The sequence below is a fragment of the Myripristis murdjan genome, chromosome 18 (genome assembly GCF_902150065.1).
Source record: "Myripristis murdjan chromosome 18, fMyrMur1.1, whole genome shotgun sequence".
NCBI lineage: Eukaryota > Metazoa > Chordata > Actinopteri > Holocentriformes > Holocentridae > Myripristis > Myripristis murdjan.
Window position 1 is genome coordinate 15,892,124 of NC_043997.1, and position 14,636 is coordinate 15,906,759.

The 14,636-nt window shown below is 42.9% G+C and overlaps 1 protein-coding gene across 4 annotated transcripts in view; it reads left to right on the plus strand.

Moving 5' to 3' along the window:
• The first annotated feature begins 6,385 nt into the window (after nt 1-6,385).
• The window catches only part of LOC115376914 (RNA-binding protein with multiple splicing-like), a 37,124-nt gene continuing 28,873 nt past the window's right edge, over nt 6,386-14,636 (plus strand). For all 4 annotated transcript variants that reach the window (XR_003929869.1, XR_003929870.1, XM_030076748.1 and 1 more), the window contains exon 1: nt 6,386-6,852. Coding sequence is in view for 2 of the 4 variants with exons in the window: in XM_030076748.1 (XP_029932608.1) it covers nt 6,790-6,852 (63 nt within the window). In the remaining 2 variants the exon portion in view is untranslated. The remainder of the gene's footprint in view (nt 6,853-14,636) is intronic.

The following is a 14,636-nucleotide window of genomic DNA, read 5'->3' on the forward strand; positions in this document are numbered from 1 at the left end:
GCTGACCCATGAAAGCTTATACAGTACACCAAAACAACTCAGACTAGTGTCTCTGTCCTGTGTTTGCCTACAGACATACTGTACCCTGACACGATTAAAAATGTTTTGAAGTATGAGGTGGAGAAGGGATAAGGTGAGTTGATGAGGGTGGCTTGCGGTCAAGTTCTCGTTCATTCGGTGCATGTTTCATCCTTATGGCTTGTCAGATTTAACACACACCGGCACTGTGTGACCCAGCCGTACCCTTGAGGATAAACTCACATCCTACCTCACTACTTAGCAATGCAGCCCACTTAATCATAAGAGCTCTCTCTCTCTCTCTCTCTCTCTCTCTCTCTCTCTCTCTCTCTACAGAGTGCTCTGTCCAACAGCACAAACATGTTGATGAGCAAGAGCAGTGCCTTAGGGGAAAGGGGTGATAATGCTAATTTTCAGACAAAATTCAGCATTTTTTTCCACACACACCTGCCACACCAATTATAATTGAAAGGAAATATAGCTGTCATTCAAAGTTACAGACCATTTACTTATGTCTTTGTCTATTGTGTATTTCCCCAATCATTTTGCAGTGAATGCCACATGGAATTAAACACTTTAACATTTACCCTGCACATTTCTCTGTATTTTTAAAGTAAACTCAGCCTAGCTTGAATATACGTAAGTACTGCCACAGATAACAAAGCCACCCTACAAAATATGGATGTGACAGTAAAGTTTGAACAGTGACATGTTTATGAGGGGTTATTTCCTGGCATTTCTTCCTGTGGGTGTCAGGTGATTGACAATACGCAGAGCATAATGTAATGCTCATGCTGATATGGAAACACTCAAGCAAGCTTGGACAGTTTTCAAATCTGAGGAAATTGTTGTTTGTTTTTTTTTTAAATATCGTAGCTGAAAAATAGCAGAAAATGGCTGCTTTTGAAATTATATCTGATATCTCCAACTATGCTGAGTGCAGACACCACAACCTACATGATTGGCTCAAAGAAAAAAAAAAAAGTGCCATTACCCTTTAATGTATCTATGCAACAGAGAGCTTTAATAAACACAGCCTTGGCAGTGAAGAAGCCAAACCACTATTGTTTGAACAAGAATAACAAGAAGAACAACAATAATAAAAAATAATAAGGAAACTGAATAAGAATATGGTGGAAGGAAAACTCTGAGGAGCTCCTAAACCCAACAAACACACCCTCCATGGAGGAGGCAGGGCCGGAGGACTCGGGGCGTTGTCACCCATCTTCCTTGCTGTGGTCACTGAGGCAGTTAGGAAACTCCACAGTGGCAAGATGCTGGGAATGCATGAGATCTGCCCAGAAATGCTGAAGCCTCTGCCTGTTGTGAGGCTGTCATGGTGGACACGTCTCTTCCATATTATGTGGAGCTCAGGGATAGTGGCAGATGTGGTGGATCCCATTTTTAAAAAGTGAGACCAGAGAAGGTGCTCCAACTATCAGTGTATCACCCTGCTCAGCCTCCCTGGGAAAGCTTCCTCCCAGGTGCTGGAATGGAGACTCAGGCTCATTTGCCGAATCTCGGTTTCAGGAGGAACAATACAGATTCTGTCCTGGCCGTGGAACAATGGACCAGGTCTTCACCCTTGCACGGATACTGCAGGGACCACAGGAGTTTGCCAATCCAGTCAGTAGTACATGTGTTTTATGGATCTGGTGAAGGCTTACGACTGTGTTCCCCAGGATGTCCTGTGGGGGGTGCAACAGGAATATGGGGTGCCTCAAACCATTTGGACCTTGAATAACTGCAGTGAGGACTGTGTCTTCATTCTTGGAAAAAAGTCAAATTTGTTCCCAATGGGTTGGACTCCAGGGTTGTACCTTGTCTCCAGTTCTGTTTGTGATTTTCATCAACAGGATTTCAAGGTGTAGCTGGGGTGTGGAGGGGGTCTGGCATGGTGATTACTGGTCTTTGCAGATGATGCAGTTCTGTTGGCCTCATCATGCTGTGACCCCCAGCATACACTGTGGAGGTTTGTAGCCGAATGTGCAGTGGCCAGGATGAGGATCAACACCTCCAAGTCTGAGGCAATGGTTCTCTGTTAGAAAAAGGTGGTCCATCCAAAATAAAAACAGTGGCAATGGTGGTGTTAAAAAAAAAAATCTGGAAAGTAAAGGAGCCTAGACAGGGCCCCTGCTGCACTCCACTGGTGAAATAATTAGCCCCTGGTTGATGAGGACTATGATAAAGGGTGGTTTTCCCTCTCCAAGTTGGGAGTAAGTTACTGTGTCCGGTGGATGAATTCAAGTATCTTGAATTCTTGTTCAGTGAGATTAAAATGAAGCAGGGCAGAGATGGGCAGATTGGGACAGTGGCAGCAGTCATGTTATCGTTATACTGGACTATCATGGTGAAGGGGGAGTTGAGCCAGAGGGCAAATCTCTCAAGCTCTCCTTGTCTTTATTCCAGCCCTTAACTATGGGCATAAGCTCTAGGTAGAGACTGGAACATGCAGTGGAAATGAGTTTCCTTGCAGGGTGGCTGGGCACACCCTTAGAGACAGGGTGAGGAGCTCAGTCATCCAGGAGGCGCTTGGTGTAGAGCTGCTGCTCCTGCACCTTGAAAGGAACGAGTTGAGATGGTTTGGGCATCTAGACACGCTGGAAGGAGACCTGGGCATGCCTTGGGATCCTCCACAAGGAGCAAGATGGATGAAGGAGATGGATGAATAAGAAAGAGCATAATGGCACATTGGAAAAAAAAAAGAAAAAAAAAGAAGCAATCCAGGCCTCACATGGCCAATTAAAGCGGGTCAATCTGACCACAAATTGCTCATTAGTGATCTTCAAGTAAGATCAAAGGGCACCAACCATAAGGGAGGGACTTTGCGTATCACTTAGTCAAAGGAATGGAATGGTCTGGCTCTCAGCCCAATGAGAGCCACTTACCCCACATCACTCAAAAGACTAAAGTGTGCTCTGCCAAACACAGCACTGCTGTCAAATCTGAAGCCATGCATGCTTGCTTGTTCTTACAGATAACTTAACTGCTGCAGCGCTTTTCCCCCATTGTTTTGGTGGAAGGTAGGAACCTTGAAATAGTGTGATAAACAGTTTGCTTTGCCACCAAGTTGCAGGAATGCAAAGGCAGCGAGTAAAAAAGAGAACATAGAACCTTATGTCATCTGACTATTGACTGAGTGGACTGCAGGTACCACAGGGGTCCTCCCAAGGGGAAACAACATTTGTCAATACATTGGCAATGTGTCATGACAGATTTGTGTTTTAGTTCCCCTATCAAGCTGGTCTTTTGCCTCTGAGTCAGTGGTCAAGAAGATGACTCTGCTTCCTCTTAATTTGAGTTTAAACTTTTTTTTTCTTGCATTCTCTCTCCATCCCTTTCTCTTTGTGGTGTTCTAACAACACAGATTAACTCCTTGATTTTCCCTCGAATTTCCCCTTAAATACCCTTTAAGTTAAAAAAAAAAAATCATCTCCATATTGTATGATAATAGAGCATACATATGTATGTATCTGCTGGTTGCAACACTTCTTTGAAGCTGCATCACACTGAAGTCACCATATTGAGTGAAATATTCAAACCCAAGACATCACTGTTTTATGACTGCACCACTACATCAAAATATACAAATGTCTTGTGCATCATTTTATATACATTTCCCTGTAATTCAGTGGGACATATTGCAAGGTTGAGATCTCCTACCATTAAAAGTATGCCAGTTTATTTATCAGCTCAAATGAATAACTATGCAAGCTCTCTTTGACATACATTCCCCCTCGGTCATGTCCAGCTAACATAAATGCTTCTCTGAAACTGTTTATATCAGCAGGCCTACTTCTACATTTTCTTTGAGCTGCAATCGCTTAGATAATGTTAAAAACACAAAAATATCTTGATTTAAGACTGGGCCATGTCAGAGCTTGCTGACGTGTTCCCCAGGACGCCGTGACCAGACTGTCTTCCCCTTTTTCATTGTGCGTGTGTTTTGAGCAGGGAGGTGGGGGGGTGGGGGGCTCCTCCCCTGTCGGAGCATCAGACCACACAGCTCAGCCCAGAGACCTGTCAAACACAGCTGGGACATCTCTACCCCCCTACCCCACCCCTTCTCTTTTCCCCTTATCCTTCCCTCCTCCTTCCTACCTCTCCTCCCCCTCTCCCTTCCCCAGAGCCCAGCAAGAAGCTTTGATAAAGGGGTGTTGAGAAGCAAGGGGAACATTTCCATTTTTATCTGCTTGGAAGACTTGAAGACCCTCCTCCTTCTCTCCCACCCCCCCTCCTTCGTCCCGAGCTGTTTCTCATCAGCATAAAAGAATCTGCCATGTCCCCTCTTCATTGTGGATGCTTCAGATGCAATGTAATTGATATAGACACGATTGGGAAGAGCAGAATTCTCCAAGACGGATACACAATGACTATTTTCCCTTCTTTTGTTGCTTTTGAGGTGCAAGTTCAGCAAAAATGACGCACTCTGTTTTCTGCACTGGCTGTCATAAAGTACGGGTTTCTGTCCTGTGTAATAAATGTCATATGACATATAGTCAAAGTCTCCAATCCCGAGCTCCTGTCAGCTCTTGAACATTTCATCACAAAATACAAAGTGAAGCAGTTGCTCAAAATAAATGTTTTGAATCGGGGAAGTGCTCAAGGCTGCCTTGTCACCTGATAGCTTCTTTTAAAGACTGCTTTGTACCCTGGGCTATATAGACAGTAATAGGTGTGCCATTAAAATTTTTACTGTTTGCAAATCTCCACCCCCCCAACCCCTCCTTGCAGCTCTGTTGTTAACTGAGACATTGCTTCCGTAGCTGGGGGGGCTGACTATTTCCACACCCAAAGGTCATAAATCAAATATTCCTGGGTGGATCTGAATGACTTGTTATCATATCCCAATCTTGACTGAGTGACAGGCCTTGTCGTCCAGAACCTCTTTAGACACACTACTTGCCATTGTAAATCTGAGCAAACACAATAAACTGACCTGTGATGTCTGAGGAAAACTATTTGCCCTAAACCACAAAAGTGCTCAAGGGCCTTGAAATGATAAACTAGGAGCCACGTGAAATTTATGGAACAGTCAAGTTGATTATTGTCCCTGTCCATTCGTCCGTGTATCTTTACAGATGATGAGTTATGCTGAGTGTTGTGTTTCAAACTGTTGAAAGCACCAGACAGAGAGAGAGAGAGAGAGAGAGAGAGAGAGAGAGAGAGAGAGAGAGAGAGAGAGAGAGAGAGAGAGAGATGGAAGGGAAGACAAAGGAAATCATCAATGTGCATGTATTACAGGATGACAGCAACACATTCATGACAAAAATCTCTTGTATGACTTGGTATCGCCTTGGTTAACGGTTAAACAGTCAACAGGTTAATATATAAATAAAAGACTTAGTTCACACTGAGGTACTGTGGCTAAGTGTACTGTGGCTGTGGCCATGGCATCGTGGCAGATTATATTCCAAAACACAGCCGTGTCTTGATTATCTCCAAAGCAAGCACATCCACACCGAGTCAAGATCCCATTCTATGGGCTCGGCAAAACATAGAAGTTTAACACAGTTCAGTGCACAAATATTAAAGCCGAGTGTGGGCCGACCTGAGATGATACTGTAGGCTGATGCATATTTGTAATCACAATTAAATTACAAATTTACATATGTGAACCATGTAGGCAACCCAGGCAAGAACAAATATGTGTCTTCAGTAATTTGGATTATTTAATTCCAAAGAATCCCAGGCTAAAACGAATGCAACTTAAATCTCATTTAGAAAAACTCTCATTGTAAAAATGTACAGTAATGCCATAATAAATGTTTAGTGGCTAGGCCTACTACTCCAATACTGAACAAAAATATCAAGAATGTCAAGGATATGTAGATATTAAATAAATAAATAAATCTGAAAAATATTCCACACAAAATCCTCCAGTGATGAATGAATGAATAAAGTAAGATAAACTAAACTAAGATAAAATTAACCATTTTTTCCCCCCTAATACAGTGACACCACTGGAGGTTACAAGGCTACTACTACTACTACTACTGATACTCCTAATAACAATAATAATAAAGCATTTAATGGTAATAAAAATGACTACAAATTCACGGCTGACTACCTTTGTGAGCTTTGTGCTTCATATCCCAATGAATTAAAAAGCCAAACTGCACTGGTCGTGGGGTTTTTTTCCATTCAGACATGAGTGCATCTAATCTGCAACCAGTCCAAAAGGTGACTGGTGACTGGTTTTCCATTGTTGCTTTTGCACTTGATAAACTTGATCCAGCCCAGAAAGAAGGCAGGCAGACGGTGCATCCCACGCTTTACCCCACCCTAACCACCCCCCCACCCCTACCCCATCCCTCCCACCTCCTCCCTCCTCCTCCTCCCTCCCATCCCCTCCTCACAAGGAGATGGGAGAGAAGTTTGCCTGCGGTGCCGAGCAGCCCCATGAACATTTACTGTATTGCATTTGGGGACAGCGAGCGGAGCCTCCGGAGAAGCTTTTCCAGGGAATGTTGAAGTCCAGTGAGGAATATCCGACTGCGCTGCCGGGCTTCGCCTCAGACACAACACTTGCATCCGACTTTTTCGCAGCTTTACGCACCAGATTGATGTCGCCAAACTAAAGTGGGAAGCAAGCACGGGTCAGTAGGACAGCGGCCGGACGAGGACTGACTGTCTATCGGTCGTGGGGTTTCCTGGAGACGGACAAGAGTCAAGAAGCGACAACAGCAACAACAACAACGAGAAACAAGCAAAGAAACAAACAAAGCAAAAGACGGTCCAAGAGAAAAGTCCAGCAGAGTCCGCCTCAGAATGAATAACAACAAAATCGAGAAGGAGAACGAACAAAATGAATTCACCAACCACGAAGAGGAGGTAGGCTTGTGTCAGCACTCGAGCACCTGGGCTCATAACGCCTTTTGTCTCAGCAGTTACATGACACTTTATGAAAAATCATTATTATAGCCCCTAAAGCGATCCACTGCATGTCAGTAGTACTCAACAGTGAGTTTGTCGTTCACCGGTGAGGCAGTGGCATTTCTTTATGGTATCAGTGTCATATCCCTATAATATTCCTATAATCACTTTAACCGTATCTGTCCCAGTTCCTGTTATTCTGATTATCCATCTCCCATGACAATATTATAGGATTTTCTGTCCTGTATTCCCTTTGAAAGTTGCAGTTTGCTGTAATATTTTTCTACTCCCCTCTAAAATGTATTATGGGGTTGTTATAGATGCAGATGGGTTCTCTTTTAATTGATGTTTAGTTTGCACCTGTCATCTTTTTTTGACTTACTGCTTCAAACCACTCCACAGTACATAAATGTATTCTAACACCACCACATAAGTTTTTAATCTTGCACCACAGGCATGTAAAAGTCAAATGCAGCCAAGATTTCTTTTTTTCTTATTCTTTTTCTTTTTCTTTTTTTTTTTTTTCTGGGTTAGTGTACCATAAAGGCAGGCTTCATACAACACTGAAAAGCTGTGGGAAAGGAATTCTCAGGCAGGGCACATTAGTTTTCATTGAAGCTGAGGGAGCAATTGAAGTTCAAACAACTGCTGCTGCAACATGTAGGCAATAACTCTTTGTAATCCAGACCTACAGCTCTGCATTATAGTCAAGGCAAGGAGCAGCGTCCCCTCGCATATAGGGCTTAATTACACTTTACCAAGGCGGTATGTTATTGTTTGTCCAAAAATGTAATCCATTTAGCCGGAGCTGAAAATGTAATTTCTCACTAACATGCTGGATAATGGCCCAGCCTCCTCCTCCCCCTCCTCCACCGCTGTCCCACCCCCCCTTCCTCTATAAATATTAAGGTAGTTGCACAATCTGGATCCAATTTCCTAATATCTCTCTCTTGGTAAATAAGTTTGTAGTGGTGTTCTTTGCATGGGGTGGTTTTCTTTGGCTCTGAAATGTCTCCATGCGAATGACAGACTTGTTTCAGAGCAGCACGGTCTGCAGCCAAGTGATGTAAGAAAGATATATCAGATTATATCAGTTATTTCTCTTGGAGCAATTTGATTACGGCTCAGTGTACTATTAGTCACTTTGTAACCGAATAGCCAAACATTCCAGCCTGATGTAATTCCATATTTGGTTCACTGTTTAGGTTACTATGGGCGCAGGCTGGTGACTGTGGCATTACACAGATGATGTAAAAAGAAATTTAAAACCGAATGGAGAGATTTGGTTTAAAGCTCCGCTCACCTTGCATAAACACAAAACTCTGATTTTACCCTGCGGCTTATTGCATGAAATCTATCAGTGTGACATCACAAAACTCTAAACATAAAGGTTGAACAAGGAGGATTGCTAGTCATATTCATCAATGACAAAAAAAAAAAAAAAAAACATATGCAATCTTCAGCTCATACATGTACATGTGAGTTAGAGTAGCTGTAAAGGACAATTATTGATAAAGAAATTAGTAAATCAGTTTGAAATACTGTGATGCAAACAAAGCCGAAGACTGAAAGAAAGCAGGTTGCCTTTTCTAAGAAGAGGAAGAGAGAGATGGATTAGAAACTGCAGTAATGGATGGAGGCATCTAATGGTTGTGGAAATGTTTGGAAGCCATCCAGACTGGCAGCGGCTTAAATTTACTCGGTAATATTAACATAATGTCAGACAGCACCACTTTATCTTTTGTTTAATGCTGTATGTTATGAATTTCAGGGGAGGAGCCAAAGTGTCGGTAGACTGCGTTTTGCACAAACACACACATGGTTACACGTGTGAGCTGAGAAATGTGTTCGCACGACAGCAGGCATGGAAAGGTACAAACATGCACGAATGTGGCCAAATGTGCGCATGGTCTCACACACAAACACACGCCTCAGACTGGAAATAACGTGGCTAATTTCTGACTAATGGTTCCTAAAGACTGTCCATGACTTGCACTTTCTCCGTGTTATTCGTGAACACCATATTTCACTCAGCCCGGACAAAGATGTGGGTTTATTTTTTATTTTAGTGAAGATATCATCACAAAAAATGAGAATTCTCCACACATCAGAGTAAGGAGGCGGCTTGACCAATTATTTTTCCAAATTCCAGTCCCTATCTTTTGCACACAAACATTCACCTGGCTACTTTCCCGGGTCAAAAACTGTAGCTACAAAGGCTGAAACAGCTTCATGCTTAACAGTGCTGTAGTAACCATAAACCATAACCTTAGGAAAGTCAAAGTTTAACAACCTCTCTGGCGTGACTCGCACAATAGCAGTCGCTGGCCCTGCCCACAGTGTAGCATGCGACTCACTGGATCACTGATTTGCACCAGTAAAGCCCTGTAGCAAGCTTGGCTTCTCATGCCTGCTCCGTTACTCAACCTCGCACAACATCGTCAGTGCACATCAAAGCTCCATGATACTTCATGTTTATCTTCTGCGGACCGGCGCTCACCAAACATGGTCCTGTTGCAGACGAGGTATGCGGCTTTCAGTCGTGGGCCGGCCCCGGCAGCATCTAATCTTGCGAGTTGCTTCGATAAGCCTTATATTATCAGGTGTTCTGGATGCTTTCACACACTGTGGCACTCAGCAGCTGGGGTCAGCAGCGGCCCACTGATGTAGTCTAGGTGACGCGCCATCAAATGTCAAAGATAAGTTTCAGCCACCTGCGGTTTCCGGACCTTGTATGGACAAGGCACCTGGACTTGTCCTCAAAGCACAGAAAAGTGTTTTTATAACGAAAAAATTGAAGTGAGGACTCAGCTGATAAATAAGGTGGAATAAACACATAATCTCTCAGTGAATTAGGCCGAGGATGAGAACAATGGAGACTCAAGCATCAAATTACCAGCTTATTCCACCGTTTTTGTCAGTAGAGTCAAACCAGTCCCCACTTCAGTTGGCTGGAGGCAGTTTTGCGTAGTGCACCTTTAACTGCGGACTGAATGATGTGATGCAGGAGTAGACGTGATGGAGGTGAAGTGATAAATGCCAGACATGCTGGTTTTTACGGTGACGTTATCCTGGATGCTATCATGGATGCTATCATGGTAACATTTTGTGACAGAGGGCATGTGGTGAAGGAACAAACCCCGGTCAGCAAAGGTCATACGTCTCAACCTTTTATTTACTTATTGGTTTCAGAGTATTTTCAGGTCATTTCTGCTTTCTCCAGTCGTATGGATGCAACAATATGATTTTTGAGACAGATAAAGATACCCAGTATCTTCCCACCGTCGATGGCTGATGCTGATATGCATAGATGTAGGAATCATTATACAAATGCAGGTGCAAAACAGGTTAAGCATTACAGACAGGCCTGTCTTAAGATAATAATAACCTAAAAAAAAAAAAAAACAGAAAAAAAAGTGTTGACCTATTTTGCTAATTACATAGTTGTATTAACTAGACCAATGTATCAGTTTACCAATATACTATACATGAGGCTGCCTTTATTTGAATATCTCTCTTTGATATGAAAGAGGCTATTTTTTTAAAGTAAGATTTTTATTATTGTTTGCCAGCATCTCTTCATCACTTTATTTTGCTGCATATTCAGTATTCCCTTTGTTTGCTGTATTTATTCATTTATTGCATTAAACAAAGATTTACTTTTCTTCCTTATCCTTTTGCAGAGTAACTTTCAAATTAAAAGATACTAAATATTGGCACAAAACATCAGCTATTGGAATCAGTATTAACCAACACATTCCTAGAAAAAAAAAAAACAGGTCATACAAGTCCCAATTTCACAGTTAGCCAGATTAAACAGTAAAAATGCTACTGGATCAAAGTAGATATTGCTTAATAAAGCTGATATCGGCTGATATGGATACATCAGGCCTTTCTTATTGGATAGTACATGGTGGAGAAAGAAGGGAAAGATGCACATAGAAAGAGGAAGGCATGCAGCACATGTAGTGAGCCTAATTCGGTGGAATGTGCCAAAGCCCACCAGATCACCCCACTCAGCTTGACCTTTAACCTCCATGCTGTCAGTTCTCCTGTAGCCAACCTACGTTCCCTTAAATTAAGACTCTCATCCCTCTTTATTTTGCATCTCCTTTTGAGAAACCAGTGAATGCAGAGTGTGTCGTTTTTATTGCTTCCTCTGCTGGATGAAAACATATTTTCCCCTCCACCGAGGAAACTCTTTTCACACTGAAACTCGTGGATGTCTTGCCTGAATCTAACCGACCAGCACAACAGGGGCTTTGAACGGAGCGAAACAGAATATCACTAAAGTCGAGTTCAGCAAATACGGCGTGTCTCCCTGGGGTGTAATTGGATTGTGCTTGGCCTGGTTTGGGTATCTAGCAGGTCCTCTTCAAATAGCAGGTCATGTGGCCAGCGTGACCTTTTCCGTGAAGCGATCTAGGCGGGGAGCTACGCTGCTGGAGAAGCACGATGAAGCAGAGGGAGGCCACGCCGGTCTCTGTGCTGCGGCTCGGGCATGTGTGTGTGTGGCCTGTATGTGTGCATGTATCTATGAAAAGGGCACGCAGATATATTAACTCTCTGTGACATGGAACATTATCAGAGGGGGAGCATGAGAAGTGGAGCTCGGGGGATAATGTGGTCATGACAGGGCAAATGTGAATACATACAAAGAATCATATGGATAGATGGAAACAACACCGCAAAAAAAAAAAAAAAAAAAAAAAAAAAAATCCTCACCATAAGTCATTTAGTCTTATATACACTGATAAAATCTGCCTGTGGGATGAGATAATCCCACTTGTTTCCTGTGTAGTTTCACTTATTTCATGATTTTTTTTTTTTTTTGTGGGAACAAGAATAAACATGCTGAAACAAGGCAGAATAAGACAGATCAGACCACTAGGATAAAAAAAAAATGATTCAAGACAATTGTGGAAACAAGTTGATTACCATTGTTGACAAATGGGATTATCTCATCTCACAGGCGGATTTTTTTACAATCTTGTTTTAAACATTATTTTAAAAAGGAATATGAGACGAAACAACGTGTTAAAACTGATTTATTCTCCTTTTTGCGGTGCATGTATGCAAATGCAGCAGGGTAGGAGGTCAAAATGCCACTGACAGACAATAAAGTCTGCATTCAGTGACACAAACAATTCAAAACACCTATTTTTTTTTTTTTTTGGGCTGTATCAACCCACACACCACACAGCACACACCACCCACGTACACAGACACACACACACACTCCCACAGATAAACCCTGTTCCATCTCCCCGACTGATAGGTTGGAGTTTATTTATAAAAGCACCGGGGGAATTGTCATCTTATCTTAGCCATTTGTCAGCTGTGCGACAAGAGGTATTTGAAGAGACAACAACAAGGCTTAGCGTCAGGAACAGCTGGCATAGGAACCTGCTAAACTGATGTGAGAAGAGAAGAAGAAAAGGAGAAACATGAAGAGCTGCTCCGCCAAAAAAAAATAAAAATCTATATTTCTATATTAAAGCTGACCACATGTAAAGGAAAGGATATTCTTGCGTGCTGTTGACTTTGAGGTTGCAATATAAATGACACGCTGCCCGGGTGAAGGAAGTGTGAGCTCTGCTTAGACAGCGTCAGCCATCTTGTCTTGCTTTGTCATGCTGTATTTATGTGCTTATTCTGTCACCTCCACTTATTATTGCTTATTCGCAGGCTATAATTATCCATCTTAGACTTATACAGCATCTCTTCCCTCTCTCTCTCTCTCTCTTTCTGTCTCCTCACCCTCCTTCAGTCTTCTGTTGTACTTTTCAGACAGATATTATAAAGATGCCACAACTTCTTCCTCTCTTTAACAGTCTGGCGTTTCTTTTGTCTCGGGCCCCTATCAGTTCTCTCGCTCCATCTTTATCGCCCTTCCCCTCTGTTTCCCTCTCTCCTTCCTTTTGTCTCTCCTACTCCCTCTCTCCCTTTATCTCACTCTCTTTCTGCTTCCTCTCCCTCCCTCCCTCCCTCCCTCCCTCCACGCTGCTCTCTCCATAATTTCGCCACTCGTCTCTCTCCCTTTCCTTCCCCCTCCTCCCTGTTTTCCCTCGCTGCTCTCACTCCCATTTTAGTCCCGGGACACAAACTCCTTATCCCTTATCGCCCCATAAGTTGAAGGCATGACCCTGAGATCTCTGAACAGAAGGACCGTTTATGGTCATGGGAAGAGCCCTAAAGACAGGAGTGAGCCAGGCAGAACGGTAACATGGAGAGGCCTGCCTGCGCGCTGACTGTTCAGCTGCGTGCCAGCAGCCGTTTAGCCAGCCAGCGAGAGTCAGCCGTCCAAGGTCAGACCCCACAAGATTAGCCCGGAGACTCCGGACTGTTGAGGGGTGCAGGGGGTTCAACTTAATTCTCGCTGATTGGAGGTTAAGTTGGCTTGGTTAAAGGTTTCAAATGAGCTACAAGAAGTTTGTGAAAGTTTAACACCCCTCAATGGAGAACAGAGAACAGATCGCTCCCTGCCCCTCAAATGCTCCTGTTGGGGTTCATCCTCTGCTGTCCTCTCCAGCAAAGGGGAAAAGCTTTCTCTCTCTCATCAGTCCACTTAAGATGAATTCGAAAGGGGCCTATAATAGGAATTCCAATTATCCTCTATTTATAGTATACACCTATGATCAAAGATGTTTAATTAAGACATTGTTAATTTTTTTTTTTTTTTTTTTTTTGGAGCGGTTATTGCGTTTTCATGACCCATCCACCTTTTTAAGCCCTTAAGCTCTGAGGGTCCCATCGTTGGGTTTGTCATTGATGTGTTGCTGAACTTTATTTTAGGTTCTAGTGGAGATCCCGAAGTCTCCAAATAAAAGGGACCTAATATGTCCTGCCTCATCACAGGGAAATGTATATAACATGATGCACAAGACAGGTAGATATTTTTTGTGATGTAGTTTTAGTGAAGCGTAGTAACCAGCAGATACAGAGTATGTTGTACAATATGGAGAAAAAAAAAGATTTTTCTTCCTTTGAAGCTGCTTAAGGGGAAATGTAAGGGAAAATCAGAATTTGAGGAGATAAAGGGTTCTCTTCACTTAATGCCTCGCGACTGAACTTGAACCAAATCAGGCAGACTTGTAGTGTTTGAATTAGAGGAACTGTTTTGCCTGTAGGGCCATGATCTTCAAAATTATTTAATAAACACCTTCCTAACTATATTTACTTGCTAAGCATCAGGAACACTGATCCCGTCCTGATCCATAGTGCATTTGAAAACAAAATCATGACATCTGAGTTACTGGGAAAGTTAAACGTTGTCACTGATTAGCCCAAGGGAGCGGCTGTATCACACGAAAAGAACAACGTGTTACAAGTTGGCTTGGATTTCTTTTTTGCAGAGGACCACAAAGTACCCAGCGTTGTTTTTTTTCCGCTTTGGCCGCTTCAAATCCTGCCCACCCAACCTCAAAACCAAACAGTTGGGCGAACGGCAACAAAGGGGACTCGGGGGAGTCCGATGCAGACTTGACCAATTAGTCGCCGTTAATGACTAATGACTAATGCCTTGGAATGTTCCTTAAGTCCATTCATAGAGACTCGACAGATAAAGGAAGAGGGTGGCCAAGACAAAAAAGTAGACCAGTATGAAAGACTTTGATGAACCCTAAACTGACAGCGAAGGAGTCAAACTGATATGCACTTGACAATCTGTGAATGGGTCACTCTTCCACACATGCCAGCTAAATGACACCTCGAGGCTTTCTCGCTGAACTTGAAAATGGTTG